The sequence below is a fragment of the Bos javanicus genome, chromosome 2 (genome assembly GCF_032452875.1).
Source record: "Bos javanicus breed banteng chromosome 2, ARS-OSU_banteng_1.0, whole genome shotgun sequence".
Taxonomy (NCBI): Eukaryota; Metazoa; Chordata; class Mammalia; order Artiodactyla; family Bovidae; genus Bos; species Bos javanicus.
The window spans coordinates 122,729,316-122,756,832 of NC_083869.1; the positions used below are offsets into that span (position 1 = coordinate 122,729,316).

At 52.9% G+C, this 27,517-nt stretch overlaps 1 protein-coding gene across 1 annotated transcript; it reads left to right on the forward strand.

Moving 5' to 3' along the window:
* The first annotated feature begins 524 nt into the window (after positions 1-524).
* LAPTM5 (lysosomal protein transmembrane 5) lies at positions 525-26,653 on the forward strand. Its single transcript, XM_061390235.1, has 8 exons — positions 525-710; positions 16,796-16,889; positions 17,751-17,827; positions 19,450-19,584; positions 20,285-20,407; positions 21,550-21,645; positions 23,922-24,014; positions 25,268-26,653. Exons 1-8 carry the CDS (start codon positions 624-626, stop codon positions 25,355-25,357), a joined length of 795 nt encoding a protein of 264 aa, XP_061246219.1. The 5' UTR covers positions 525-623; the 3' UTR covers positions 25,358-26,653.
* Positions 26,654-27,517: the final 864 nt, after the last annotated feature.

Here is a 27,517-nt window from a genome sequence, read left to right on the forward strand (position 1 = left end):
CACTGGGTGGCAAAGAGTCGGACACGACTGAACAACTTCACTTTAGAGGATTAAAGGCGTGGATCCAGGACCATGCTTGAAAGTGAAAGTGAAGTCGCTTAGTCGCGTCCGACTTTGTAACCATGCTTAGGAAACACTTAACAAGGTGGGAGACACGAAGCAGTAGCCGTTTTTGTAGCTGGGCAGACCTGGGTTTGAATCCTGCCACCGGCACTAACTGCTGTGTGACTTTGGGTGGATGCCTTGACCTCTCTGAGGGTCTAACTTCTGTCCGGAAATGGGACTGGTAACAGTCCCTGCATCCAGGGTGGTGGTGAGCATCCTGTCAGCGGGGTTTTGTGAGTGAAACTGCTGAAACCCCAGCCCTGAGCCCTGGCAAACAGCAGGCAGTGGAGACGTAAGGGAAGCCCCTCCGGGAGTGGCGGCGGCCCCCCGCTGTCCTACTCGAGGCAGGCCGGGGCCCTTCCCCTGCCGCCCCGCCCCAGCTGTGACGCCCACACCCCTGCCTGTCTGAGGGGCAGGAAGGAAGTGAGGAGGGCAGCCGGCAGCTTCCCCTTTTCTGCCCCTGCTCCAGGCTCCTCGTTCCTTCCCCGTCAGTGCCTCGGAGGAGGGGAGGCAGCATCATGGCCCCCCGCGCGGCCGCCATCCGCCAGACCTGCTGCTGCTTCAATGTGCGCATCGCTACCACCGCCCTGGCCATCTACCATGTGGTGAGTGTGCAGGTGCCCCGGGCAGTGTGTGTGTGTGTGTGTAAGACAGAGAGCGAGCGAGCCCCACCCCCATCTACTGAACCCCCTTGAATGGGAGGACCGTTGTTCACCACCTCTTCGTAGAACCCCGGCGGTCCCTTCCCTGCTCTGGGCCTTAGGGTCCCTCTCTGTCCAAAGTGTGTGCCGGGGGTGGGGTTTGGGGGCGGGGGGAGCTCTGCGGCAGTGGCAGCAGTGGAAGGAGGGGGTCCTTGTTCTAAACCAATATAGCTGCCATTCTCTCTGAGGCTCAGTTTCTGCTTCTGTGAAATGGGACCTTCAGCTCCACAAGCTTATTCAGGTGCAAACAGCCCCAGATGTGAAAGTGCTTTGGAAACCCGGAATCTCAGGAAGAATGTGAGCCAGGAGTGTTGTCAGGAAATGGGGTCAGGTCACAGGCTCGGCTGTGCCGACTCTCCCTGGAGCCTGGGCCACTGGAAGGGATGGGAAACGGGAATCTCCCTTTTGTGCTTCCAGAGGGAACAGAGGGGCCTGAGTCCTCTCGGTTTGGCTTGCATATGAGCAGGGTGACTGGCCTGGCCCTGGAGACTTGGGTCAGTTGAGGAGGAACGGGCCCACTGGTACCCCTTTGGAGGCTGGTGTGCACAGCTGGGTGTTGAGTCTTGTCTCTTATAAACTCAGAGTGACTCTGGGCAAGTCGTAGCCCCCCGGGGGCCAGAGGCTCTCCCTCTGTCTAGGTGGCTGAAGGTTGGGGTTCTGTTTTCGGGCCCTGTCCAGACCCATCCCCCCAGCCTACAGTTCTGAGACACACACAGCTCCCCAGACCCAGCGCCTCCCTCCCAGGGTGACTCAGGGCCTGTGGTTAACAGTTCTTTTATGAGCCTGGAAGGGCTTCCTTAAAATTAGCCTAAATCCGGCAACGCTGTGGCAGGCTGCTATAAACTGTTCAGACCTGGTTGCATCTGCTTCCTGTCGCAGGCAGAGCTGGCAGGGCTGTGGCCAGAGCCCAACCTTCAGAGCGCTGGTGCCACTCAGGGTTCAGCGCACAGTCTCTGGATCCGGACTCTTGTGTACCAGTCCTGGCCTCATCACTTCCTAGCTGTGCAGCCTTGGGCCACTTACTTAACCTTTATGAATGTCTGTTTTGTCTAAAAAAAAAAAAAAAATGAGCCTGAGAATAGTAATACCTCTCTGATGGGGTTGTTGCAAGGATCAAGGGTATAAATATCTACGAGGCATGTAGTGGGAACTATTACCTGACAGGTAGTTGAAGTTATTATTAGCAGGGCCTCAGACACAGAGCCTGAGGCTGGCACACCCATAAGTCAAGTAGTCAGATCCCCAGAACACTGGTTTTGGGTGGAGCTCAGAGGTTGCTCCGCCGGGCTCCTGCCAATATGAGAGTGATTCTGAGAGAAGTGAAAGGCACTTGACTGTCCCCAGACCAAGTCCTTAGGGCCTCTTCAAGCTCTGAGATTGTATCATGTTCTTGGAAACACAGTGTCCTAAGCAGGGGTGTCCCCGTGGGAAGCAGGCCCCTGGGCCCCTACCCTTGCTCTGCTGCTAACTAGCCATGCAACCTTGGACAGGCTGCTTCCTTGGGCCTCAGTTTTTCCTTTACAAGATGATGGATAAGGGGCGTGGACTGGCTCAGAGGTCTCAAACGCTGATGCGTCCGGGGCCAGGCAGCTCCTGTAAGTGAGCACCCTGGGGCCTGTGGACCTTGCTGTGACCTGGGAAGCCTGTTCTGCGTCTGTTCTGGCAGCTGCTCTCTGTTTCCGCCGATTGTTGCTATGTGGGCCCCAGCAGCCGCTCTTATGACATTTGGAGAAACAGGAAACATGGGCTTTTATGCCACAACTTCTGCTGTCTCCATGTTGGTGATTGATTTGAGGAAAAAAAGAAATCCCTGGGCAGACCGAGTCAAATCTACTTGCAGGCTGCAGGGCCCAGAGTCTGCCTCGCAAACCCCTGACTTTGTGACTCTTGAGGTTTCCTTTTGCTCATGCCATCTGAGATCCTCACCTGTACACAGCGATATGACATCAGCCTCTGCCCACAGAGCTGAAGAATGTGTGCGCGGGTGATCAGGAAGCCTTCTTGGGGGAGTGCCACTGGCAGAGGTGTAGTTTGGTTATGAGGAGGGTGGATCTGGGATGGAGAGGTGTGCAAAGCTGTGGAGGCTGAGGACCGTGGCTTGTGCTTGGGACCCTACACAGACCAACTGGAGGCTGTTGGGGAGTAGGAGGTGGGAGGGGATTGGATTGATAAGCTAGAGGTTGGACCTTCACGACAGGGCACTTTTGACATTTGGGGCTGGTGCATTCTTTGTTGTGGAGCATGAATAGCACACTGTCAGATGTTTAGCAGCATCCCCTGGCCTTTATTTACAAGATACTAATAACTCCCCACCAGCTGTGATGACCCAAAATATCTCCAGACACTGTGAATGTATCCTGGGGGTGAAATCACACCCAGCTGAAAACCACCATCTTTCATGTGGGTCATGGGGAGCCATGGGATGTCCTAGAGCCGAAGGCAGGAGAACGGAAGAAAAGTCTGGAAGCTGGCCCAGGCAGTCTTCTCTGGGCTGGAATGCTTGATAGATTCCAGTGGAGGATGGTCCTCCTGCCCTCTCCGTGAGAGGTCTTGCTCCTTCCCAGAAAGGGCAGGGCTTTCTCTGTGGCCTGGCAGTCACATAGCAGGTGTATTGTCAGGGCCTTGAACATCTGGATAGAAAAGTAGACTCTGCCCTCCAGATGTATTGATCACCTAGACTGGTGTCATCTGGAGCCATTCGTGGGTGACAGCCCTGCACACGGAGAGCTATTCGTGGACTGGGCCCCTCTAGGGAGGGTTAAATTGGGCTCTTGGCATCCTGAGACAGTACCTCCGTTTATTGAGTCATTGGGGTGTTATTACTGCAGGACCTCCACGCCCAACGGCTGGAGGACCTTCTTCCCCACTTCCCTGGGTTTGTGCAGAGGATTCCCTGGGTCACAAATGATTTCTGACCCAAAGTGGCACACCTAGAGGAGTCAGAGAACTTTTGTAAATTGGTCTCTTTGGTTCTGGTTTATCTGGCAGCCCAAAGCATGTCTGTCCCAAGTTAATGGCAGGAGATAAGGACCCTAGAAGACCCTTTTGCCCAGAAATATCTCCCTCCCAAGGTGCCTGGAGTTCCATTAGAAATTCATTGTCTGATAAAAAGCTTACACCCACGGTGATTTCAATCCTGTAGCAAGAGGATACGCCGAAACAAGGCCAGGAGGAAATGAGACTGATGCTGGCCTTGGCTTGTCTCTGGGTTACAGGTTGTGAAAGCTCTATTTTTTTTTTTTTCTACTTTTCTGTATTCTCAGTATTTGCTACAATGAGCATGTATTACATTTTAAAAATAAATATTTTATTTTAGAACAGTTTTGGATTCATAGGATAACTGTGAACAGAGTTCCTGTATACCCCCTTTCTGGACTCCCCGATTGATAGCATCTTACATTAACATGACGCATTTGTCACAATTGATGAGTCAGTATTGACTTACTATTATTAACCACCAGCCCATACTTTATTCAGATTTCTTCAGATTTTCCCTAGGATCTTTTTTCGGGATCCCATGTTGTATACAGTCATCACGCCGCCTTAGGTTTCCCTTGGCTGTGATAGTTTTTCAGATTTTCCTCACTTTTGATGACATAGACAGTTTTGAGGAATATTAGTCACGCATTTTGTCAGATATTCATCAAATGGGACTTATCTGGTGGTTTTCTCCTGGTTAGACTTGGACAACATGTTTCGGGAAGGAGATCGCAGAGGTAAAGTGCCCTTCTCCGCACTGCATATTGAGGGTATATGCTTGCACATGCCTTATCACTGTTGATTCTGACCTTGATCACCTGGCTGAGGTCCTGTCTGTTGTGTTTCTCCACTGTAAAGAGACTGCTTCTTCACCAGTGTTCTGCTTGACTTACAGGTCTGCTGGCAGCAGGCTCCATGTCTGAGGCACTGCTAATAAGAAAGCACTCAATCTCTATTACTTAAAGGACCCTCTTGTCAATGTGGATTCACTCTCAACATGTCTTTCTTTTCCGTGCCCAGCCCCAGGCCAGCACATTGGCCTGACTCTTTCATGGCCTCTGTCCTCTAGGGGTTCCAACCTACCAAGGAAAAATTGTGATAATGGTGCTGAAGGATAACAGTGCTGGCTCAGATGGGGGCACAGACAAGCCCCCTTAGGTCAGCCCTGGCGTAGAAGCTATGGGTTTCTCGGGCTGCTCAGCGGTAAAAAATCTGCCTGCAAGGCAGGAGACACAGGAGACATGAGTTCAATCCCTGAGTCGCACAGGAGACATGGGTTCGATCCCTGAGTCAGGAAAATCCCCCAGAGGAGGAAATGGCAACCCACTTCAGTATTCTTGCCTGGAAAATCCCATGGATAGAGGAGCCTGGCAGGCCACAGTCCATGGAGTTGGAGTAAGAGTTGGACTCTACTGAGCATGCACCAGGTGGAGGCTGGGATTCAGGAAAGGCTTTTGGGAGGAGGCCTGAGTGCTAAGCATGAGCAGGACTTTGCTTCAGAACGTAGAGGAAAAAAAGGGCATGCTGGCTGAGGGAGCAGCAGGTGAAGATTTGGAAGTACTGAGAAGCTCATGGAGCTGGGATGGAGGGAGTGATGCTTATGAGGTAGGGGAGGTTGCAGAGGTCAGCAGGGGCAAGACTGAAATGAAGCTCTGGCTTCTTTCATGGATCTCTGCTTGCCCTAGTTCTCTCATTTCATAGAGGAGTGAACAGGCTCCAGAGGGTCCCTGACTAGTTCCAGGTCACACAGGGAGGTGGGGAGGGGCTTGCTCCGGACCTCGGCTACCAGCACACAGGTGTGTGGGGTGAGCCCGTGGGTGCACAGATGAACTCCTTACCTGGTCCATGGCCCAGGGGTGGTCCGTCTGTCTGAGAGGCCCTTCTCTCACCCAGCGTTCATTTCTTCTTCATGGTCCAGCTCATGGGAAGCTTCCTCCTCCGGGAAGCCCTCTTGTTTGTCCTCCTGAGAACTGCAGTGGCTTTTGGCTTCTCTCTTTCTGCTCCACTTTGGGGCCTGAAAAGATTGTGGACTTGTCTCCATCACTCACTGACAATGTGACTGAGCAGGCAATTGCCTTTGCTGTCTGGGCCTCAGCTTCCTATCTGTTAAATGGGGCCAGTGGTCCCTGTCTCAAGGGTGATGGTTTTGAAATATTGAGCTGATGTGGCCCTACGAGAGACGGGGCTGGCAGGCAAGTGCCCAGTGTGGGCTGTGGGATGTGACCAGAGGCCACTCCCCTTTCTAGAGCTCATCTGTTTAGAGTCTAAAAATAGGTCCTAACTGTTAGGTCCATCTGTTAAAACCTCTGCCTTCACGCCCAGTGGCCCCATGTGGGGCAGAAAGAACTTGCTCTGTATGCTGCCTGAATGCGGGGGGAGGCCAGCGGGGGTAGGGTGGGAGCCATGGCCCCTCTCCAGAGCCATGGCCAAGGCGCCCTGGTGGGAACTCAGTTGTGCTCCCCATCTCCAGGGTGTGCACCCTGCCTTCTAGCTTATAAAATGTCAGAGGCCTTCAAGGGGACCTCTGGACCAACTGGCCCCAATGTAGGGTGGCAGGCAGGGCCTTCTGGGGAGCAGAGTTAGTTGGGCTCTTCTTGCTACCCTAGGCCTGGTGGGCTGAGTGATGGTGGCCAGTCATCTGTGACAGGTGGGCCCGGACAGGCCAGACCCCAGAGTGAGCCTTGTCCCATCCCCACTTCCTGGTTCTCAAGCCCAAGGAAAGAGAAAGAAAGGGCTTCTGGGAATGAGAGGTGGTGAACGGTGGTTCCATCCATTGGGGGTCACCTTGGCTGGAGGGACCCACTGCTGTCAGAGAGCCATACCAGCCCCGGGGAGGGTCCTCCCTGGTGTAGGGGCTGGGGCCTCACTCAGACCTGGCCCTATGGCTGGAGGGCAGGGCCTGGGTGGGCCAACGTTCTCGGTCAGCACCCTAGTCCAGGGCCCTGCCGCCCCTCACCAACCGGAAGGGAGGCTTTTATTTTGAGCCCAGGGCAGTGGCTCAGAACCAGGACTTCTATCTGAGCTTACTGAGGCCTGCATTGGTCTCCCAGGGGACCCCACACCACCAGGGGCACAGAGCCTTTAACGAGGCAGGAAGCTGAGCAGGGAGCTTGCAGAGCGAAGGTGCTGGCTCCCTGCCTTCCAGCCCTCAGCCCTGCTGCAGGCCCAGTGGGTCCCTCTCCTTCTCCGAGCTTCAGTTTTCTCTCCTGTCATCTGGGGGCCAATAACCATGACTGGCATGGTCAGAGACTCAAAGGGAACCAGGTGAGAGACCCAGCGAGTACCCAACAAATGGGATCTACCCTGGAGCCCCTATTTGACAGAAGAGGAAATTGAGGCTTGCACAGGCCAAGCGACTTTGCAGCCCAGGGTAGATCCAGAACAAGAGCCCAAGAGTCCTGCTCGAGGCCCAGGCTTTGCCGCTGTTACTCCAGACTGTGTCGGGGGAAGGGCCGGCTTCTTGGTAGCCATGGAGTGGGATTCAACAGTAGTATCCGGGGAGCATTGTTCTTAGAAACACGGAGCCCATGTGCAAAGATGCAATCTCTATTTCACCTGTAAAATTAGAGGGAATTGACCTCTTCTAAATGCTCCAGTCATACTAACACTTATTATCACAGCAGGGGCGTTTGCCCTGAAGGTAAATAAGGAATTGACGCTTTGTGGGGATGTTTGGGGGTGTTCCGAAAGTGGAGGAGGATGGGAGCGTGGACTCAGCTTGGAGGCTCATTCTGAGCCCCCAAATGGGTGCCCATAAAGGATGACCACCCCCCATCCTCCAAGAAGAGCAGAGTCCCCCCGGGATTCAGCGGGTCAGAAAGTTCACTTTCAGTGCCTCTTCCTTCAGGGGGAGTCTTGCCCTTCTGTCTTCTTTCACAGGGGCAGGTCTGAAAGGTCAAAGGGCAGAGGGCAGAGGACAGGCCTTGCTGGGCTGTCACACTCGAAGCACAGGCAAGGGACGGGGCTCGGAGGTTGAGACACTGGTTTTCCCGGACGTGGGCCCAGAGCGAGCTGCTCCCATGCCGGCACTTTCCACTGCAGGGTAATGAACCATGGGGCGTGCAATCCCAACCGTGTTCTCTGCCAGCTCCCTACCTATGCGTGAGCTGTTCCTTTTTTTCCCTGGAGTGTTCTTTCTTCCTTTTCTGCCAACCTCATAGTCACATCCCTGGAAAACCACATGTCCCCTTAGCATCTCCTGCATCCCTCCACCAGTCCAGCCACCCAGCGGCAGCTGCCATTTTCTGGGGGCCTCCTGTGTGTCGGGCATGTGCTGAGCCCAAGTTGCAGTTCCCCGAGAGAAGCTTCTTGCAGTTTCCTAAACGCACCTCATCCTTTTTTGCTTTTGCTGTTCCCTCTACCTGGAACACCCTTCCCACTGCCCTTTGGTTGAAATCTTTAATTCTCACCACCTCTCAGAAGCCTTTGTGGAGCCCCGACTCCTAGACCCTGAGTTCTCAGCATCTCCCCCTATCCCGGGGTGGCTCCCACCTTCACCTGTGGGGGCCTTGGGGGTCCTGTGGTCTGGCCTGGAGGCCTGAAGGCCAGGGTCGGCCCTGCCTGATTCATCTTCGTCATCCCCAGGGCCTGACACGGAGTAGGTGGCTGCCAATCTCAATTGTATTTTACTTTTGCAAACCTTTTATTGGTGCATAGTTTCTATAAGTGGATGTCTTGATGACCTTTTTCAGAGAGCAACATCCAGGTAACCTCCAGACTGAGAAATATGACGGGACCAGCCCCCAAGGGCCCCTGGTGGCCCCCGCTCGTCACTATGCGGCCCTCACTGACTTCCTTCAACCCTCGTAGTTCTAGAAGCACCCAGGGATGAGTTTACACATCACGGGCTCTTCTTTTCTCTCAACACTGTGTTTGTGAGCTTTTTCTGCATGACTGTGTGTATCCACTTTGTTTCCCCCTTGCTGTATACTATTTCACTGCATGAATATATCACTGTATGTTTGCCTCTTGTAGGGAGGGGAAAGACACTGGGGTTGTTTCCAGCGTGGGGCCCTTACAGTGGCCATGGGGACCCGTGGCTTGGTGTCTGCCCTAGGCACGGTCCCTCGATCTTTCTGAAGATCAAGTCTTTGGTAGCAGACATCTGTCAACCTCATCTGCTCCGAACAACAGCCCTGCTAGTGGGTGGAGCCTTCTTTCTCTTTTACAGATGAGGAAACCCGGTGCAGAGGAGTCGAGAGGCCAGGTGGGGCGAAGGAGGGGCGGTTAATGGGGCGGGGGGGCGGGGATGGGAAGGAGGCTGGTGCAGCTGGGGTCCCAGGGAAGTGAGGGCAGCCTGGCTGGGGCATCCTCTGAGCCGTGGTTCTGGGAAGGCGCCCCGTGATGGTATCTAGGCCGGCTGGGGAGGTGTCTGGGGAGATAGCGCTGGCAGAGGCGGGAGGGGGGAATGGCCCCCACCCAGTTGCCCCTGATAAGCTGCGACAGGAAGTGTGGGGTGGGGTTGGGGAGGAGAGCTTCCTCCCGATGCTGATGCATCTGGTTCTTTTCTCCCATCCTCTGGCCAGACAGCCCCAGGGGGCCCCCCTCCACACACACAGGGAAAGCAGGGTGGGTGGGTGATGTGGAGGGGAGTGAGCTTTCGGGAGGGGGCGATGATGATGATGATGATGGGAAGGAGAAAGATAACAATTGTGACAGCCTGAACATGCAGGAGTCCATGAGTTCCTTGGCCCCCAGAGCCGGAGGACCCGGGGTCAGGTTGGAGCAGCCCTGGAAGGCTGGAAGAACTGTGCGCTTGGGACCAGCTTCCCATTGTGCGAATCGCTTCATCTCTGTTGTCGAGGGCGGAGGACGAACCGGGTCCTGACTCCTTGTGCAACCTTGGCTGAGGCACTCACAGGCCCCGTTCTCCTCGGATTGGAAGTGGGTCAGCAGTTCTGACCTCACAGACTTGTGAGGAGGAGTCATTTCAGTTAACAGACAGGAAATGGCCCACGCACCGGCTCTCATGTAGTAGATGCTCACTGAGTGTCAGATCGCTTTGTCAATTTTACCCCCTGGAAGCTCAGAGGATAGGTTTCTGCCTGCATGCTTACGCAGATCCTAAGCCCCAGCGGGGCCCCCATTCTTCAACTGGGAAATGGTGCTTGAGCCCCAGAGTCAGGGGATCTGGTGTCATCACCACCATCGCTATGATCTTCATCACCACCATCATCATGTCATGCTGTCAGGAGTGCCGTGGACATCGGCAGCCCCAGCAGGCCTGTGGCTACCTCCATCACCACCAGCCTGCCACTCCACCGTCACCTCTATCATCACTGCCCATAGGATCATAGCCCAGCCACAGGGCAGCCAGTCCCTGTCTCCCAGCTCCTGCACCATTGTCAAGCCCACCTGACCCTTGTGTCTACTCCACTCAGCTGTGGCATCACCGCCGTTATGGCCACGGCCATGTTCAATAGTGCTCCCATACCCCTGCCCTCCTGGCCTCCTCCTCTCCTCCTACAACTGCTGCTGTAGGTTAAGGAAGGCAAGTTTCGGAAAAAAGAAGGAGACGGGCACTGTACAGGAACAGATCACCTTTAATGAGGCGAGAAGGGGCAGCAGTCAGATTAGTGAGCTGCTGCACTTACCCAAGAAAAGAGTAAGTATATGTAGGCATGTATGTGGAAAGCTACTGTCTTAAGGGGGCCTGTTCTTCTCCAAGGTTGTTCGGAGTAGTTATCTCTTAAACGTTGATCGGCCAGAGGCTGGGACCGGCTGGGAGCTGGGGCTGCTGCTGCTAAGTCACTTCAGTCGTGTCCGACTCTGTGCGACCCCATAGACGGCAGCCCACCAGGCTTCCCCGTCCCTGGGATTCTCCAGGCAAGAACACTGGAGTGGGGTGCCATTTCCTTCTCCAATGCATAAAAGTGAAAAGTGAAAGTGAAGTCACTCAGTTGTGTCCGACTCTTAGCGACCCCATGGACTGTAGCCTACCAGGCTCCTCGGTCCATGGGATTTCCATGGCAAGAGTACTGGAGTGGGGTGCCATTGCCTTCTCCGGGAAGCTGGGGGTAATCAACCTTAATGTCCATTTTTTTTTCTTCCTGCGAGAGAGTTCTTTGTTTTGCTTAGAATGGTGGGGAGGACCTGGAGGGGAGTTTTAACTCCAGGCTATTTTGAGCTGCGTACCTTTCCTTCAGCTACCCTTTTACTTGAGCTCAGGCTGTTGGTTTGCTCCTCAGAACCGCCAGGAAAACAAGTAGAAATTCTCCTGGCCTCCTGGCCACTTCCCCCATCACACGGCTTAGGGAAGTTGTGTGTTTGTTTTTGAGAAAGAAGAGCTGGGGTGGGGATGAAAGTGGGAACTGAAACCAGGGAGAAGGCGAGGGAAGAGGTGAGAAAGGGGAATGGAGAGTGAAGGCAGCAGTGGGTGGGCTGAGTGTGGTCGGAACTCACCGGCCACAGAGCCCGCGCCTGAGTGCGGCGTCCGGAGGACTCAAGCTGACTCTGACTCTGCAGTCTGTTTGCTGTGTGGCCTTGGGCTGGCCACTGCCTCTCCTTGGGCTCCACGTGCCCACGGGTGACATCCCCTCTCTCAGGGAAGAGTCATTCCTGCCCCCGAGTTTCCCTGGATCTGTCCTGGCACGCTCCAGGTCTCTTCTGGAAATGCTTAAAGCCATGGTCAAGCTTTTCCTGTTTGTGAAACCTTCCGGGGCCTTCCAGACAGCTATGATCAGTCCCTCGTCAGGGACTCTCAGCCTCCTGCATGTCCCATGACATGGCTCTGAACACTCTGGTCGCCTGTTGGGTTCCCCTGGGGACTGTGACACCTGCAGGCCAGGGTCAGTGACTTTTCCAGACAGGGCTGGGAGCTGGTGGGTGCTCAGAGAGTGTTTACTGGATGAACAAACAAGGGAGCAGGTGTATACCTGCCCAACAGTGTGTACCGATGGGCACTTGCTGTGTGCCAGGCTCAGGGCTGGAGTGCCATTTGACCGGTAGCAGCCCTGCCAGGCAGGTCCAATTATTATCCCATTTCCCAGAGGAGGAGACTGAGGATCAGAGAGGTTGGGAGCTTGCTCAAGGGCACAGAGCCGGGGTTGGGGCAGGGTCACTCGAGTCCCGCACCCTGGCTCTTAGCTGTAACTGACCAAAGGTGCCGTGATGGAGGAACAGGTGGGCAAGTGAATGCCGTGTGCCCAGGCATTGTGGGAGGAGAGAAGCCCCATTCCTGTCCCAGGAGGGCATGAATCATGGCCCAGGCGGGTGCTCAGACTCAGGGAGAGGACATCCCTGCTCTAATGGGAGGAGGGAGATGAGGGGAAGGGGAGGGCCAGGTGGCCTGGGTAGTCTGGACTCTTGGGGTTTCCTGGCCTCTCCTAGCTTATGCTATAGGTAAGTCAGGTACTTTCTGAACTACAAAGAGCTCTTGTCTGGGGGCTTGGGTGGAGCAGTGAGGACTTTCTGATGAGTGGGGTGCATTCCAGGGTGGGAGACCCTGGGCAGCCTAGGTGTGACATGCCATGGGTGGCAGGAGTTCAGTCATTCCAGTGAGAATAGGGGTGACTCTCTTCATTGACTGGAGGGGATAAACTGAGGTCAGGGAGGAGCCAGGACTTGGCCAGGGTTATCTAGCCGTGAGACAGTGGGAGAGGCCTCTTCTACCCTAGCTGTTGTCCCTTGAGCTGTGGGTGTAGGGTCGGTCGGTGGCCTGGGGAGGGTGGGCGGATGGTTGGTGAGACCAGGGCTTGGCCCCAGATCAACTACTCAGCCTGGAGTGGAGCCTGGACTCTGGGAGCCCAGGCAACAGGGTTCATATCCCAGCCAGGCCACGTGACACAGGGCATGTGAATTTTCCTCTCTGAGTTTCCATTCCTAATCTCTAACATGGGGAAGATGTTGGCTTTCTTGCAGGGTTTTGGGAGATGGTGGTACAAGCCTGTGGATACAGTTCTGAGCACAGAGTAGCTGCTCAGGGAATGTGAGTTCCTCTCCGCTTCATCTCCTACAGAACTGACATGCCTATCTTCCTCCTGGATCAGGGACTGGTGTCTTCCATTGATTGTCAGAGGCCAGCAGAGGGTCTGAGTCAGACTGAGGTTGCTCTGGGGTTGGTTCCTGCCTCTGTGAGCCTCCAGGTTCTTATCTGGCAAGTGGGGACAGGGTTATCACTCTCCTCCTACAGGATGGTCGGATGAGAAGGTGAAACGGGGTAAAGGAGGGGCTTGGTTTTAAGCACAGGTGGTTTTTCACAAAAGTAGAAGTGCTTCTAGTGTCTGCTGCTGCTTCTAGCACAAGCTGTGGGAGGCGGAGGAGGCGGCAGAGGGAAGGGGAGGTGGGGCCCTGCTGGCTCTGCTGGACTCTCACATGGGAGTGGGGGAGGGCAGACCTCAGGCAGAGCCAGGAGGTGGGGAGATGCTGGGAGGACACTGGACAGGGGAAGAGAATCAGATCCAGCGCCTATTGGCCTGAGGTCCTACAAATGATCAGCTGAAAGGCCTTGGACAAGTTACCGGACCTCTTTGAGCCTCACTTTTCCCATCTGTGAAATGGAGGTGGGAGCATTAAGAACAGTCCCTTTGCTGGATTTGGGAGGATCACAGGGATGGTGTGGGCGGTGAACAAGGCATGGAATCAGGCTGTATAAAGGTCCCCCCTCTTCGCTCTCGTTCCTGGGATCCCAGGATATTCAGGAGGGGATGGTTGAAGAGGGGTAGTTAGGACGCTAGTGGCAGGATTGCTGAGGTGGCAGCAGGGCTGTGGGAGAGTGTCAGGGCCAGAATTGAGAATCTCGGGAATGGTTTGTGGGTTGGCACCGGTTTCCAAAGTGGGGTGATACCCAAGGTGACCACTGGGGCCTCAGAATGACAATATTACAATTTCTAAATTTTTCAATCATGTTCTTTATTCATTTCTGGGTATGTTGCGTGTAGGTTTTATGATGTTCACTCTAAACCAGGACGGTGGCACATGTGTATAATTTGGAAATCAAGAAACAGAGTAGTGTGTGCAAATGGTTTTATTGACATAGGTACATGATCAAAGTATCTGAGCCCTCTGGAGTCAGGAAAAGCAGGGCTCCGAGGAGACCTGGGGATTGGGGTGTGTGGGAAGGCATCAGGACAGCCCTGGGAACTGGGGCTTCAGGCTCCTCTTTGTCCCCAACTTGCTGTGTGTCCTTGGTCCAGCCACCTAACCTCTCTGAGCTCAGAAAATGAGCAGAAGGAGTTTATAAAAGAAGCAGACAGACTCTTTCTAGCAGCTAGAGGTCGAGACTGTCTGATTCTGAGTTTCGTCCTAGACTCAGACAATCCTGGACTCTTGGGACTTCAAAAGGCTTCCTGTATCACGGCTGATAGATAATCATGCATTTCTAAGCTCAGCTGTGGCGAGTCGTCTGTGCTCTGCTCGCACATCTCAGGGAACCCCAGAGCTTACCATCTTTCAGGGAGCCCTGTTCTGTCCTGAACTGAGCCGTCGCGTGCCTCCCTTTCTATTTCCCTCATTACAGGGGAAATTGGGGGAAAAGGGCCTGGAACTCTAGTCTTTAGGAGGTGAGGAAGCAGCCTTTCTCTCTCTGAGCTGTTTCCTGTGCATATCAGCCACAGCCCCCACCACATCTGCCTTCTGCTGTGAGCTGCTTTCCACAGTTCTGGTGAAACAAAGCCTTTTTCATCAGGTAGAGGGGGCCCATGTCAACTCACAGCAGCCGAAAGCAGCTTATACTTGCTGAGTACCCACTGCAGGGCTTGAAGCTCAGTGCTTTGCAAATACAAGACAATTTATTTCCAATTAAATCCAGTGCTTGCCAGTTTCCAAATGAGGGTATTCAGAGAGGTAAAGTGACTTGATCAAGGTCACATAATGACCTGGATTTGTATCCATCTCTGCCTGACTCTCGGAGAAAGCAATGGCACCCCACTCCAGTACTCTTGCCTGGAAAATCCCATGGATGGAGGAGCCTGGAAGGCTGCAGTCCATGGGGTCTCTGAGGGTTGGACACGACTGAGCTACTTCACTTTCACTTTTCACTTTTATGCATTGGAGAAGGAAATGGCAATCCACTCCAGTGTTCTTGCCTGGAGAATCCCAGGGACGGGGGAGCCTGGTGGGCTGCCGTCAATGGGGGTCACACAGAGTCGGATACGACTGAAGTGACTTAGTGACTTAGCAGCTGCCTGACTCTGGAGCCCAGCTCCTCATCAGTCTTCTTTGCTGTTCCTTTCTACCCCCTGAACAGGATGTAATATGGCAGGAAGACAAATTGAAACCTATGTCTGAGCTAAAAAAAACCCATCACAAGTCAGCCAGGGGGAAACAGATGGTGGGTGTCTAGTTGTTTGTCAGCTGAGCATCAGTTACTAGTGCAGGGCCGCCTAGAAAGCCCATGCAAACTTAGGCCATATTAATAGAGGTAGGCCATCCACTGCAAGGGAGGAGACAGTCTTTTTCACAGTGTGGTCAGATGGCACTGGAGAAGTGTGTGTGTATGATGGGGAGAAGGCTTGCTGTAAGGACACGAACTCAATGAAGATTAAGTTCGCTGTGGTTGGAAGCATTCAAGTAGAGGATGCATGGTATAGGATTCCTGCCTTAGAAGATAGAGGGCAGGGATAAGGTGACCTCTAAGGTCCTTTGAAACTGTAGCTTTGTGGCTGAACCACAGCTCTTGCCAGGACCACAGCAATGCTCATGTCCGTCAGGTTTGCCCCTTTTCTGTCATTCTTAGCAAGGGTCCCCTGAGGGAATAGGGTTTATCCGTTTATCCATCCGTCTGTTCATCTATAGCAGCTAGAGCAGTGAACAAGAGAGACACAGTCCTTTTCTCAGTTCAGTTCAGTCACTCAGTTGTGTCCAACTCTGCGACCCCGTGGACTGCAGCACGCCAGGCCTCCCTGTCCATCACCAACTCCCGGAGCTGACTCAACCTCATGTCCATTGAGGCAGTGATGCCATCCAACCATCTCATCCTCTGTTATCCCCTTCTCCTCCTGCCTTCAATCTTTCCCAGCATCAGGATCTTTTCCAATGAGTCAGCTCTTCCCATCAGGTGGCCAGAGTATTGGAGTTTCAGCTTCAGCATCAGTCCTTCCAATGAATACTCAGTGCTGATTTCCTTGAGGATGGACTGGTTGGATCTCCTTTCTATCCAGGGGACTCTCAAGAGTCTTCTCCAACATCACAGTTCAAAAGCATCAATTCTTCGGTGCTCAGCTTTCTTCACAGTCCAACTCTCACATCCATACACGACCACTGGAAAAACCATAGCTTTGACTAAAATGGACATGCTGTCTAGATTGGTCATAACTTTTTTTTCCAAGGAGCAAGCATCTTTTATAATCCAGAGAGAATAATAACAATAATAATAATAGCACAGACTGTGCTTATTATTTGTCAGGTACTTTAAGTGAATCATGCCACCTGGCCCCACTACAACCTTATGAGACAAATATGAGTATTATCTCCATTTGCACACGAGGGTTGAAAAGCCAGGAGGACTGGCATTCATAGATCAGAGACTCCCAGGTCTGAGTTGATGATTCCAAGAACTTGAATTTCTGTCATGCTCAGATGCTGTGACTAAGACCCCGTGATGTCCAGAGCCTGTTATTATAAAAGAGGGTACACAGCAGGGGCCCAGTCCCTGGCGAGAGCCCTCTGTTTCCCCCACTTCCTCAAGCCTAACCTTCAGTAGTCACAGTTACAGCTTTGCTAAGAACTGGGTGTGGTTCTAAGTGCTGTCCTGCGATGTTCTCCTTTACTCCCCCCATTAGCCTCCTTAGGTAGCTGTCAGGATTATCCTCATTTTACAGATGGGGAAACGGAGGCACAGAGATGTCAAATAATTTGCCCAAGCTCACACAGCTAGGAAGAAGAAGAAGGAGGGTTAAGAGCTTGAGCTGTCTCTCTCTAGGCCACACTGTATCCGGGATGCCCCACTGCCTGGCATTCCACTTCCTCCAGGACCTCTCCTTACGGGCCCCGACTGCACACTGTTGGGGTGGAAGTGGTTGGTGGTGGGACTGTACAGACTCCGGCTCACTGATGCTTTGTTCTGCCCCCAGATCATGAGTGTGTTGCTGTTCATTGAGCACTCGGTGGAGGTGGCCCACGGCAAGGCCTCCTGCAAGTTCTCAAAGACGGGCTACCTCAGGATCGGTAGGTCCAGGGGAAGCCAAAGGGTGGGGAGGGGTGAGGGGAGGGGCACCGGCCAGGGGTGGAGCAGCTGGAATTGAGGCCCTGCCACTTGTCCTTTCTGACGTCTGCAAGTGGAGAAATTCCCAAGTGTCCGCACGAGGTCTCCAGGTGTGAGAGCAAATAGGAGGCTGCTAGATGGTCAGGCAGTAAAGAATCTGCCCACGGTGTGGGAGACCAGGGTTCGATCCCTGGATCAGGAAGATCCCCTGGAGAAAGGGAATGGCAACCCACTCCAGTATTCTTGCCTGGAGAATCCCATGGACAGAGGAACCTGGTGGGCTACAGTCCAGGGGTTGCAAAGAGTCGGCCATGACCGAGCCACTGACCCACTTTGCAAACCTAACCAGCCCTTCTAGTCTGGATTAGTGGCTGCGGCAGCAGGAAGCCCCCTGCTTAGCCCAGACAGGCGCCCGTCACGCAGCTCCTCACCGTGGGCTCCAGCCCCTGCTCACCTCTCTGGTCTCACCTCTCATCTCTTTCTGCTCCCTCCACGCTACCCTCCCCCAGCTGCACCCACCACACCGAGCTGGGCCCTGTCTCGGGGTCCCTGCCTGGCCTCCTGGCTCACAGGCCAACTCCTTAGAGGCCTTCCCAGGCCCCTGCCACCCCTCTCCCTCTCTTACGCCATCTTTGTTACCTGAAATGTTCTGTTTGCAACTTGGTAGCCCCTCAAGACTGAGAACCGCAGGAGGGCAGGGCCTGGGCTTTCCTGCTCACTGGCATAGTACCCACACCAGAGGTTCCCAGAGTGTGGCCCTTGGAACCTGGAATGCCTCCCTAGGGGGCGCTTCTGGGCCCCTCACCGCTCTCTTTGCCTTTCAGCTGAACTGGTCTCCAGCTTTCTGCTCATCACCATGCTCTTCATCATCAGCTTGAGCCTGCTGGTTGGCGTGGTCAAGGTGAGGGCCTGGCTGGGGAGGGCAGGGGAGTTGGGACCTGGGAGGTGGGTATGGAACCCTCGCTGCCCTCCTGCCCTCTCCTAGTCACACCCGCTACATGGGCAGCCCTGGATGCTGAGAGGTGGGAGGCAGGTATTTGGTGGAGATCCAACTTGCACCCTGAGATCTTCAAACTTAGCTTTTGGAAACCTTCCACCTTTTTTCCACACCAGACCCCTCAGGCTGGAGGCCCCAGTTTCCTATGAAAATCATCTGTCCTCCGTGGGCAAGGGTGTGCTCAGCCAGCTGTGGCCGCCGCTCATCACTGACGCTTTGGCTGAACTAGCTGCCAAACCACATCCTTTTGAATTGCAGGTGGTGGCAGGGAATTTGGTAGAGAGAAAAGGAAGGGGCATTTTGAGGCCTAGGTAGAAGGGAGGAAAGCAGTGGATTCTGTAATCAGTGCGAGGAGCCCAAGCAGAGGGGCAGGTGCAGCTGCGTCTAGCTCAGTGCCAACCAGCTAGCAGATGAGAGAGACGGACTGCGGCTCAGCCTCCTGCAAAGAGGAACCTATCTGTCCCTTGGCAGTCCCGGGAGTGGGCAGGAAGCCAGGGCCCAGGTCACACAGTCATGGGAGTGGGCCTGGGCAGACAGTGGGCTGGGTATCCCAGGGCCAGCAGGGTGGGGTGGTGATTTGGTGCTGGTTTGGATCGTCTCCACCTTGCTCCAAACACCACTGTTCACTCCCTAGCTAAGATCACTCTCTCAGGGGCCCTGCAACCCAGGGAGGGCTTTCGCCTTGGTTCCTGGTGGTTCCTGGGGGGTCGTGCAGAGACACAAATGGTCCAGCTAAGAAAATGGATTCGTCACTGAAGTCCCTGAGCTTTAGCCTGGGCTGATTCGGCTGCCTCCTGAGCAATTTTGGATAACCACATGAGAAACCACGAAACCACCTTTTCTCTGATTTTGTCCCCAGCTGTGGGTTCCTACGAATTAATACTGGTCACAGTGGTCACTTGCTTGCAGTTGAAGGAGAGGGATGTCAGCCTTGACCTCCCAGGCCCTCTCACTGTGACTGAACATCCTGGGAAGCATGCTACCCAGAGGTCAGATCCATTGTTAAAACAGCACAAGCTTTCTTTTTCCCACCTTCAGGCCTTAGCTCCTGCCAGCCCTGCTGCCTCCAATGCCCACCCCTTCCCTCCCTGCTTCTTTCCAGCTCTAGTCCCAGTGACTCCACTTCCAGGAAGTCTTCTCAGATTCCTTTTCATCTGTCAAATGGACACAAAGTCTTTCCTTCTTGGGTTCTTAAGAGCGAGTTGAGGCAGACCCGGGTCCTATAGCCCCGAGCACTTATCTGTGTAGATGAGGACTGTTCCTGGTGTTCCTGCTGTCTCCCAGGACACTGAGACTGCTTACCCTCAGGGCCTGGGTCTTGCCTTCTCCCCATGTCCAGACGCTCGCTCAGAGGAAGGCACGTGGATCCCCATGGGGTGACCTCAGCTGAGCTGCACAGATGATTTAAGAGAGCACCAGGTTCTCAGGGAGGGAAGGGAGCTTCAGGCCATGGGGTGCCGGAGACCCTCAGGCTGCACAAGACCCCTTGTGCAAGGGACCCCAACCATGCTGGGCTTGCCTTTCAGAACCGGGAGAAGTACCTGCTGCCCTTCCTGTCCCTGCAAATCATGGACTTCCTCCTGTGCCTGCTCACCCTGATGGGCTCTTACATCGAACTGCCCGCCTACCTCAAGTTTGCCTCCCGGAGCAGCAGGCGGGTGGTGAGTATGTCCCGTGTCCCTGTCCCGTGCCTCCCAACCTCCAGTGGGGGAGACAGAGGAGCTCAGGCTGGTGATGGCAGGAGCCCACAAGGCCCCTTTCTAGTTGGTGAGGTTGAGCAAGTCTCTGAGCCCCTTCAAATCAGCCCGCATTTCTTCCTGTAAAATGTGTCTGAGATCACGTCTCATCCATACATCTAAGTATTAACTGGGGTATACGTGCACAGGACACCCAGCATGTGGTAAGCATGGAACAAAGGTGAGTTTACACCATAGGAAAGGGGACGCCCCATTTCTGCCCCGAGCTCCTACTTTGTCCCTCAACCACATTGAAGAAAGGAAGGGAAGATGGTGAGCATCCTTGGTGGGAATGCCCATGACACCTGGTGCCAGTCACTGACTCAGCTTTACAGAGTTGCTTTCACACTTCTCCTGACTGTGGCCTTTGAGGAGACTGACAAGCTATGTGGCAGATGACCCTGGGCTGGGAGTCAGGACACCCTGGTTCTTGTCCTGGGTCTGCACCAGTCCATGGTGGCAATGTCTGAGGAATGAGCTTCTGTTTCTTTCTGGGCACCATGGACCAGAGAGTTGTTGATGTTTCTGGCTGGCAGTCTCTCAAACTGAGGGTCCACTGTGTGCCCCATGGAACCCAGACTTTTGGGTTGGGGCTAACTTTCTGGTCTGTCTTCTTCCCCCAAAGAGCCCCTCCAAGGTCCCACTGATGACCCTACAGCTGTTGGACTTCTGCCTGAGCATCCTGACCCTCTGCAGCTCCTACATGGAGGTGCCCACCTATCTCAACTTCAAGTCCATGAACCACATGGTGAGTCTGAGCTGAGGGTTCGCTGCCATCACTGACAGTGTAGCCTTGAGCAAGTTGCTTCCTCTCTCTGTGCCTCAGTGCTTAGGCTGGGTTCTCTGAAATTAGAGCTGGGTGGGGAGATTCTTGCGTGAGTGATTTCCTGAAGGAGAGTTCTCAGGAAGAAATCTGAAAGGAGCCAGGGAAGCAGGTTAGACAAAAGGAAGAAGTCAGGCAGATATGTGGCTTTAGGAGTAGCCCTGAAGGATCCCAGAGGGCGCCCTGCAGTGTGAACTGCAGTGCAGAGATGGTGATAGTTTTTCACTGGTCTCTAACAAATGATCCGCAAACATAGTGACTTAAAACAATAAGCAATTGATTTCTGAATAGTTTCTGAGGATTGGGAATTTGAGAGTGGCTTAGCTGGGTCGTTCAGATTCAGGGTCTTTCTTGAGGTTGCCTTGAGGGCATGTGACTGTGGACACCAAGGGCTTTTCTAAATCGGGAGGATGCCCTCCCAGGCTGGCTTGTTGGCATGGCTGTGGGGCTCTTTGCCTTGGCTCCCAACGATGTGAGCCTTTGAGAAGGCTGCTTGAGCATCCTCATGTCATGGCTGCCAGCTTTCCCCCAGTGAGTAGCCAAGTGAGAGCAAGGAGGAGACAGCCACATGGTCTCCGAGGTCACACTTGCCTCTGGCACATCCTATTGTCTGTGAGAAGTGAGTCTCTAAGTCTAACTCACACTCAAGGGCGGAGTGTCAAAGGATATGTGCACATATTTGCGTATGCCGCAGAGATTGTGCCCTCAGAGCAGGACCTTCCATCAACCAGTCCTGCTGTAATCTGCCCCTGGGGAGGGGACATGCCCCCCAGGTGTTTCAGGATTAGGTGGATCTGTCAGCCAAGACTACCCTCTGGAGAAGGACATGATGGGAACAATGGGGGCACCAGCCGGATAGGGGTCATCTGGATGGGCATCAGCTGCATTTGCCTCTCTGGGCTTGCTCCCCTGCCAGACAGGGCTGATGATAGCTAGCACTGGCCTCCCAGGGCCCTTGCAAGGATCATCTGAGATAATGTGTTCCTATGTGTATGGAGAGCTGGCTTTTATTCCTGTTAGAGTTCCTTAGGGCAGAGGCACTGAAACGGCCCCCAAATCTGTTTCAGAATTACCTTCCCAGCCAGGACGGTATGACTCACAACCAGTTCATCAAGATGATGATCATCTTTTCCATCGCCTTCGTCACCGTCCTCATCCTGAAGGTGAGTAGTCCCTGCCCCACGGCTCAGGGAGGGGTGATGAGGTTGTGCTGCTCCAGGGCCTCCCATGCCAGGCTGTTAGGAGACAGGGAAGCGTGTCTTCCACGTCTGCCTTCCTTGCTGTGGGCTCCAAACTCCAGTGCTCCCCACACCAGCTCCTTTGACCCCACATGGGATCCTCAGGGACCCCCAAGTTAGAGCAAGTGGATATGTGAAGACCCAGCTGTGTTAGTTAGGGACTTAGTGTGTGACTCAGAGAAACCCTGATCTAGGGGAAAGAGGAGCTATTCTGTTTGGAATTAGATTCGGAAAGACCTGGATTTGAATCCTAGCTTTCCCTTCTGTAGCTATACGGTTGGTTTTCAAGTCACTTCTCTCTGGGTCTTGGATCTCACCTGTGAAAGGTACATCCTGTGTCTTGCTTTGCCCATGTCAACAGTTTTTTGTGATTCAGGCACCAAAATGTAGACAGGTCCTGAGGTCATATTATTAGAGGTTTGGTGATGAGAAAGAGGAAGGAGATCGGTTTTATTTTTCTCAGGAGCAGTCAGGCCCGGAGGACAGAGTTCCATTTCAGGTCCCAGTTCTTAGAGATATGGTGACAGACAGGAGTGTGTTAATTGTATCAGTCTCTAAAAACATATTGATACATCTCTGGTCAATGAAGGGATTCCTTGGTGGCTCAATGGTAAAGAACCTGCCTGCAATGGTCAGTAACATTTGAGTAACGAAAGATATGTTAATACGTCTCTGGTCAATAATGTGTTAATAGCAGCAGAACAGGAAGGTGAAACGGCAAGAAAACTCTGCCGTCTTAGGGAGTCAGTGAAACCGGGGCAGTTCAGCTTGAGAAAGAAATGACTCAAGGGGGATGTGATCACTGTCTCCAAGTACCCGAAGGACTCTCATGGGGATTCTGGAGGCCACAGTGGGGACCTGTGGCCGGAAGCCACAGGGAGGCTGGTGTCGACTCAAGAGAAGGAAGGGCTTTTAAAAGCGTTCTTTTCTGATTGTGAAAGTAACATATGATCGCTGTAGAAATTTAGAAACTACCGATGAGCAGAAAGAAGATGATCAGCCCATCATCCACCGCCTCTCAGAGAGTAGCACTTCGGATGTCTGGGTGCATTTCTGCCCCACCCCTCTTTTTTTTTACGGGTGGTGTTACCAGACATCACTGCCTCCTTTCATCTGAGGTCCTGAGCAGTCTCTGCTCTCACTTTATGCCAAACTGGAAACAGCTTCACTCCTTTTAACCCTTCCTCAAAGGACTGAGTTATCACAAGTGCATCAGTCATGCTCAGTGAGAACATTTCTGAAGGCTGACGGGGACCCAAGTAGGGGTTCACATCATACACGCTGCTAGAGAAAAACTGCCCAAACACAACTCCATTTCCCCCAGCCCTCTCCTGTTATTTTCATCCAGTGGGAGTGGGGGGCTGTTCTCTGTTAACATGGAGACCTATTCACACATCTTAGGTCTGCCCAACTCTGCCTCAGTGACCACTCTCCACCTGCTTGCTTTGCCCTGGCCCTTCATACTTCATTCTCTCATGGCTCATTTTATTTATTTCTTCTCCCTCTAAGTCTCCATCATGGGAATCCATGAGGCAGGGGACATTCCAGATACCAGGACCCGCTCTTCTTCCTTAGAAGGCAGTTTAGGGGCAGAGAGAGATTTACTGGCTCTTGCTCCTTGAATGCACCCTGGGGACTTCACTCCCCACCCTGGAAAACTTCTCCCCAATTCTTACATCAATTGCTAAGAGAAAACTATTGCTCATGTCATCTGACAGATATATACATCTGTACATATAATTTTTACGCATCGATAAACATAAAACACTACTGTGTACAGTTTGGTAATTTGCTTTAAAAAATCAACATATCATAAGCGATTTTGTAGAAAACTTTTCTGGCTGTTAGCTCTGTCTCAGGACAGGTGGAGCCACCTTAAGAGGTGGTGAGTTTCCTGTCCCCGGGGTGAAGAATCAGGATCTGCAGGAGTGTTGCCAGAGTGGCTGGAGGGTAGCTCAGAAGCCTCCAGAAACCTCCCTGTGCTGAGTCTGTGGGGCAGTGAAAAGGAAAGCACCTTGGATAGCTGAGACTGGCAGGTGAGGCCCCCTCCAGCCAGAAGAGGCGTCTGAGCAGCAGCAGTTGAATGTGGCTTTGGGGGGTCAACTGGGGTTCCACAGGAAGCAGGTAGCATCTGTCCCAGGCCTGCTGGGGTGGTGAGAAGGGGATCATGAAGCATAGCCTGACCTGGGCCTTTTTTCCAGGTCTACATGTTCAAGTGTGTGTGGAGATGCTACAGACTGATGAAGTGCACGAACTCGGCTGAGGAGAGGAGTGGTTCCAAGATGCTACAGAAGGTGAGCCTGCTGGGCAGTCAGGGCCCAGGTCTGCCCCCACTGTGTCACTGGGGGCAGGTCTCTCTGCCCTGCTCGGTTTCAGTCTCTCCACTTGTAAGATAAGAGCTGGACCAGAAGAAGTGTGAAGATCCCTTTCTGCTCTGATTGTCTAGGATTCAATTCATTCATTCATGCATTAAACATTGTCTGCCTCTTACTCTTTCTTGGCCTCACATCCAACCCTTGGGATGTAGAGAAAATTAAGATGCCACCCTGTCCTGGAGGAGAGCATAGTCCAGAGTGAACCTAGACATGGAGATTCAATTACAACTTGCTGTGAAGCACAGGGGCAATGGGAGCACAGAGGAGGCACCTAGCCTCATCTGGGGTTTCAGGGAAGGCTTCCTGGAGGAGGTGGCACCTGACCAAATCTTAGACTGTCAGTTGGTACAAGTTAGCTGAGAAAGGGGAAGGGATCTTCCAGGAAGAAGGGTGAAGTGCACTAAGAAGCAGATGATTGGAGAAATGATGCAAAATTGCAGCTGCTTTAAATTATTGGAGGCTCACTTTCCTCATCTGTAAAATGGGGATTGTATTGGTTAAGACTTTTTTTTGGGTTGCTAGTGTTAGACACCCAGCTTAATCTTACTTATGTTAAAAAAAAATAGGGAATTTATTAGCTTATAGAACTTGAAAGTCCAGTGTTTAGGTCTGGTTCAGGTACAGCTGAGGCCTGATGTCCAGAAATTTTATTTTTAGACATCCCTATCTGCATGGTGACAAAACAGCTGCCAATAGCCCTAGACTGACATCCCACCCTCTAAGTAACCCCCCAAAAAAGAAAGACATTCCAGGAGCATGTCTGATTGGGCCAGCCTGGGTCACAAGCCTATCCCCAAACCAGTGATGGATTGCCGGGGAGGATGAAATCCTACTTTGAGTGACCACTGCAGGTCTCATATCCACTCCCTTAGGTCAGAAGGATGATCAGTTCTTCTGAAAGCACACGGGCTGAGAATGTTTTCCCAGGGAACACGGTGTACTGCTCTCAGAACAAGGGGGCTAGGTGCTGCACAGGCAGAAACAAGTCCGTCTGCACCTGTCTTGTTCGTGTACTGCCCAGCACATAGTTAGTACCCAAAGCATGATAGTCGTCACCCTCATCATCATTTTCATCATCTTGTCAGAGCTGGGGGTTGGAGCCCCTTGACCCCGGGTTGGGATGGTGGTCCCAACTGGTCAATTCTCAGTCCTCGTCTCTCTGTCTCTCCCAGGTGGTCCTGCCATCTTATGAGGAAGCCGTGTCTCTGCCATACAAGGTTCCGGAAGGGGGCCCAGCACCACCCCCGTACTCAGAGGTGTGATGCTCGCCAGGCCCCAGCCCTGGTGCTGGGAGGGGCGGAGCTGCCTCGCAATCCGCTTCTTTGCTTTGGCCCCCGTGGCCTGGGTGAACCACCTGGCTGACTTCAGGACCATCCGCTTGTGTCCCCCTCGCTGGCCTGCTTTTCCTGTGGGGCCTGGGAGATGCTCACAATGGGTCAACCCTTTTAGGCTGAATGATTCCTTGGGTCTCGAAAATTCAGTCCAACAGCCCTTGGCTTCTTTCGATCGGCTCTGACACTGGTCTACATGACTGGTCTTTCTAAAGTCAGTGAGTTTGGTTATGTAACTCTCAACTTGACCAGTTTTACTAAGGGGCTGACAAATCAAAAACACACTTGTCAGTTCGGTGAAAATAATGTGGTCAAACAACAAAGTCCATTGCATTGATTTGTAAATAGTTGTCAATTCACAGAGCAATTTAGTCAAGTAATCATGAGTTGGTCCTCCCCACCAAATACATATGTCCAATTCCTTCCAATAGTTGCTTAAACAATGATTAAGTTAGCCAACCCTCAGTTAATTTAGTGATGACATCCAATAATAAAAAAAACTCAAATTAGCCCCCAAACCATTCAATTCAATCTCGTCCAATAACCCAACTGCCTGCTGTGGTCAATTCAGTCCTTGTGAGTCCTGAATAATTGTTCATTCAAATGAAAATGCAGTCAAGCATTTGCCAAAACAGGAAGTAGCCATTGTTTTAATCATCAAACAGCCTCTACAGACACACAATAGGTTTGCTAAAGAGTAGTCATCCTCAACAACCAGTCACTCACGGCCAGTGTGGTCACATAGCCATGGGTCCTGGGAAACAGGTGTCCTCAACCGCGGTCATCTCTAGTAATGCACTTTCGGCCCATCCTGCAGCCTGTCCACCGCCAGTCAGCTGAGGCCACCCAGCTCTGCCTGACACTTGGGTCAAGCAGAAATTCAGCCCTGAAATCAGGCAAATGCATTTGTTGGACTAAATCCACAGGTTAGTTCAGTCAAAACAGGCCAACCCTTTGTGGGCACAGACCCAGCCCTGGGGGCTTATGTTGGTGGGGCCATAGGGAAGGTTTTGGTACCTGTACCACCTCTTCTGTCTGCCTCCCTGGGGGCCAGGATTTCTGAGGGCACAGACCCAAAGGTGGAGAGAAGGCCACAGAAGCAGGTTCTCTGGGGTCTGTGAGGGGGTGCAGAGGGAGAGGGCTGTGCAAGGGGCTCCCCACCAACACCCCTTGTGCTACTGCTTTGTGTGATGGGGAAGAAGTTTTAATAAAGCAGCAACACGCTTCTCTTTGGCTCATGTGGTTCCTAAAATATAGTGTGTGGCCAGGGTTGGAAAGTCAACCTTCATCACTCCAACACACACACACACACTGTTCTTTCAGTCCAGAAACTCACAGGGCCAATGTCCAGGTAGGGAGTGTCATGACCTGGCACTGTTTCTGATCACAAACCATGGACCCTGTAAACACCCTCAGGTTTCCCAGACATGGTAGGAACTGCACTCACCTGGACAGCACCCACCTGGAGCCAGGTCCCATGCTGGGCACTGGGGTGACCACAGCGGATCTGAGTAGCCTCCAGTTACCCTTCAGTCGGGTAAGAGGAGGCAGAAGCATAAATGATTGTAAATAGCCTGTAATTATTATAACACCATCATGGGGAAAGTCTGAGGGACCCTGTCAGCCAGAGGAGACTTCTTGGAAGAGGTTTCACTGAGCTGAAGGAAGAAAGGACAGCAGTGAGCACAGTGGGGAAGGATGTTCTGGACTGAAGTGGCAGAGTGTAGAAGGCCTTGTGGAGCGGGGAGAGGACCTGGGGGAGGCAGCCCAGTGTGGCTGCTAGTAAGGAGGAGGTTGGCAGTGTCTTGGGGCCTGGGTCATGCAGAGCCTTTGTGTACATCAGGGTTCTGTGGCTGCAAGCCCACCCTGGCTAACTTCAGCCAAGAAGGGCACTTACAGGAAGGAGATGGTTGCAAGTAACAGAAAATTTAGTGAACCAAATTTACTGAAAATAGCAATCAGAAATAAATGGTGGTCGTGATGTTTCTTGGCTCACATAAATGAAAATCCAAGGGAATTTCAGCTTCAGGCGTGGTTGGATCCAGGAATCAAAATCTTTAATACTCTCTTTTTTCCCACCTCTAGCCTTCT

Excerpts from the sequence above, each read along its gene's own strand:
- LAPTM5 (XM_061390235.1), top strand. The coding sequence starts at position 624 with ATGGCCCCCCGCGCGGCCGCCATCCGCCAGACCTGCTGCTGCTTCAAT. Across the intron at positions 20,408-21,549 it reads TCAAGTCCATGAACCACATG|AATTACCTTCCCAGCCAGGA; the intron begins GTGAGTCTGAGC and ends AATCTGTTTCAG. Across the intron at positions 24,015-25,267 it reads GTTCCAAGATGCTACAGAAG|GTGGTCCTGCCATCTTATGA; the intron begins GTGAGCCTGCTG and ends TGTCTCTCCCAG.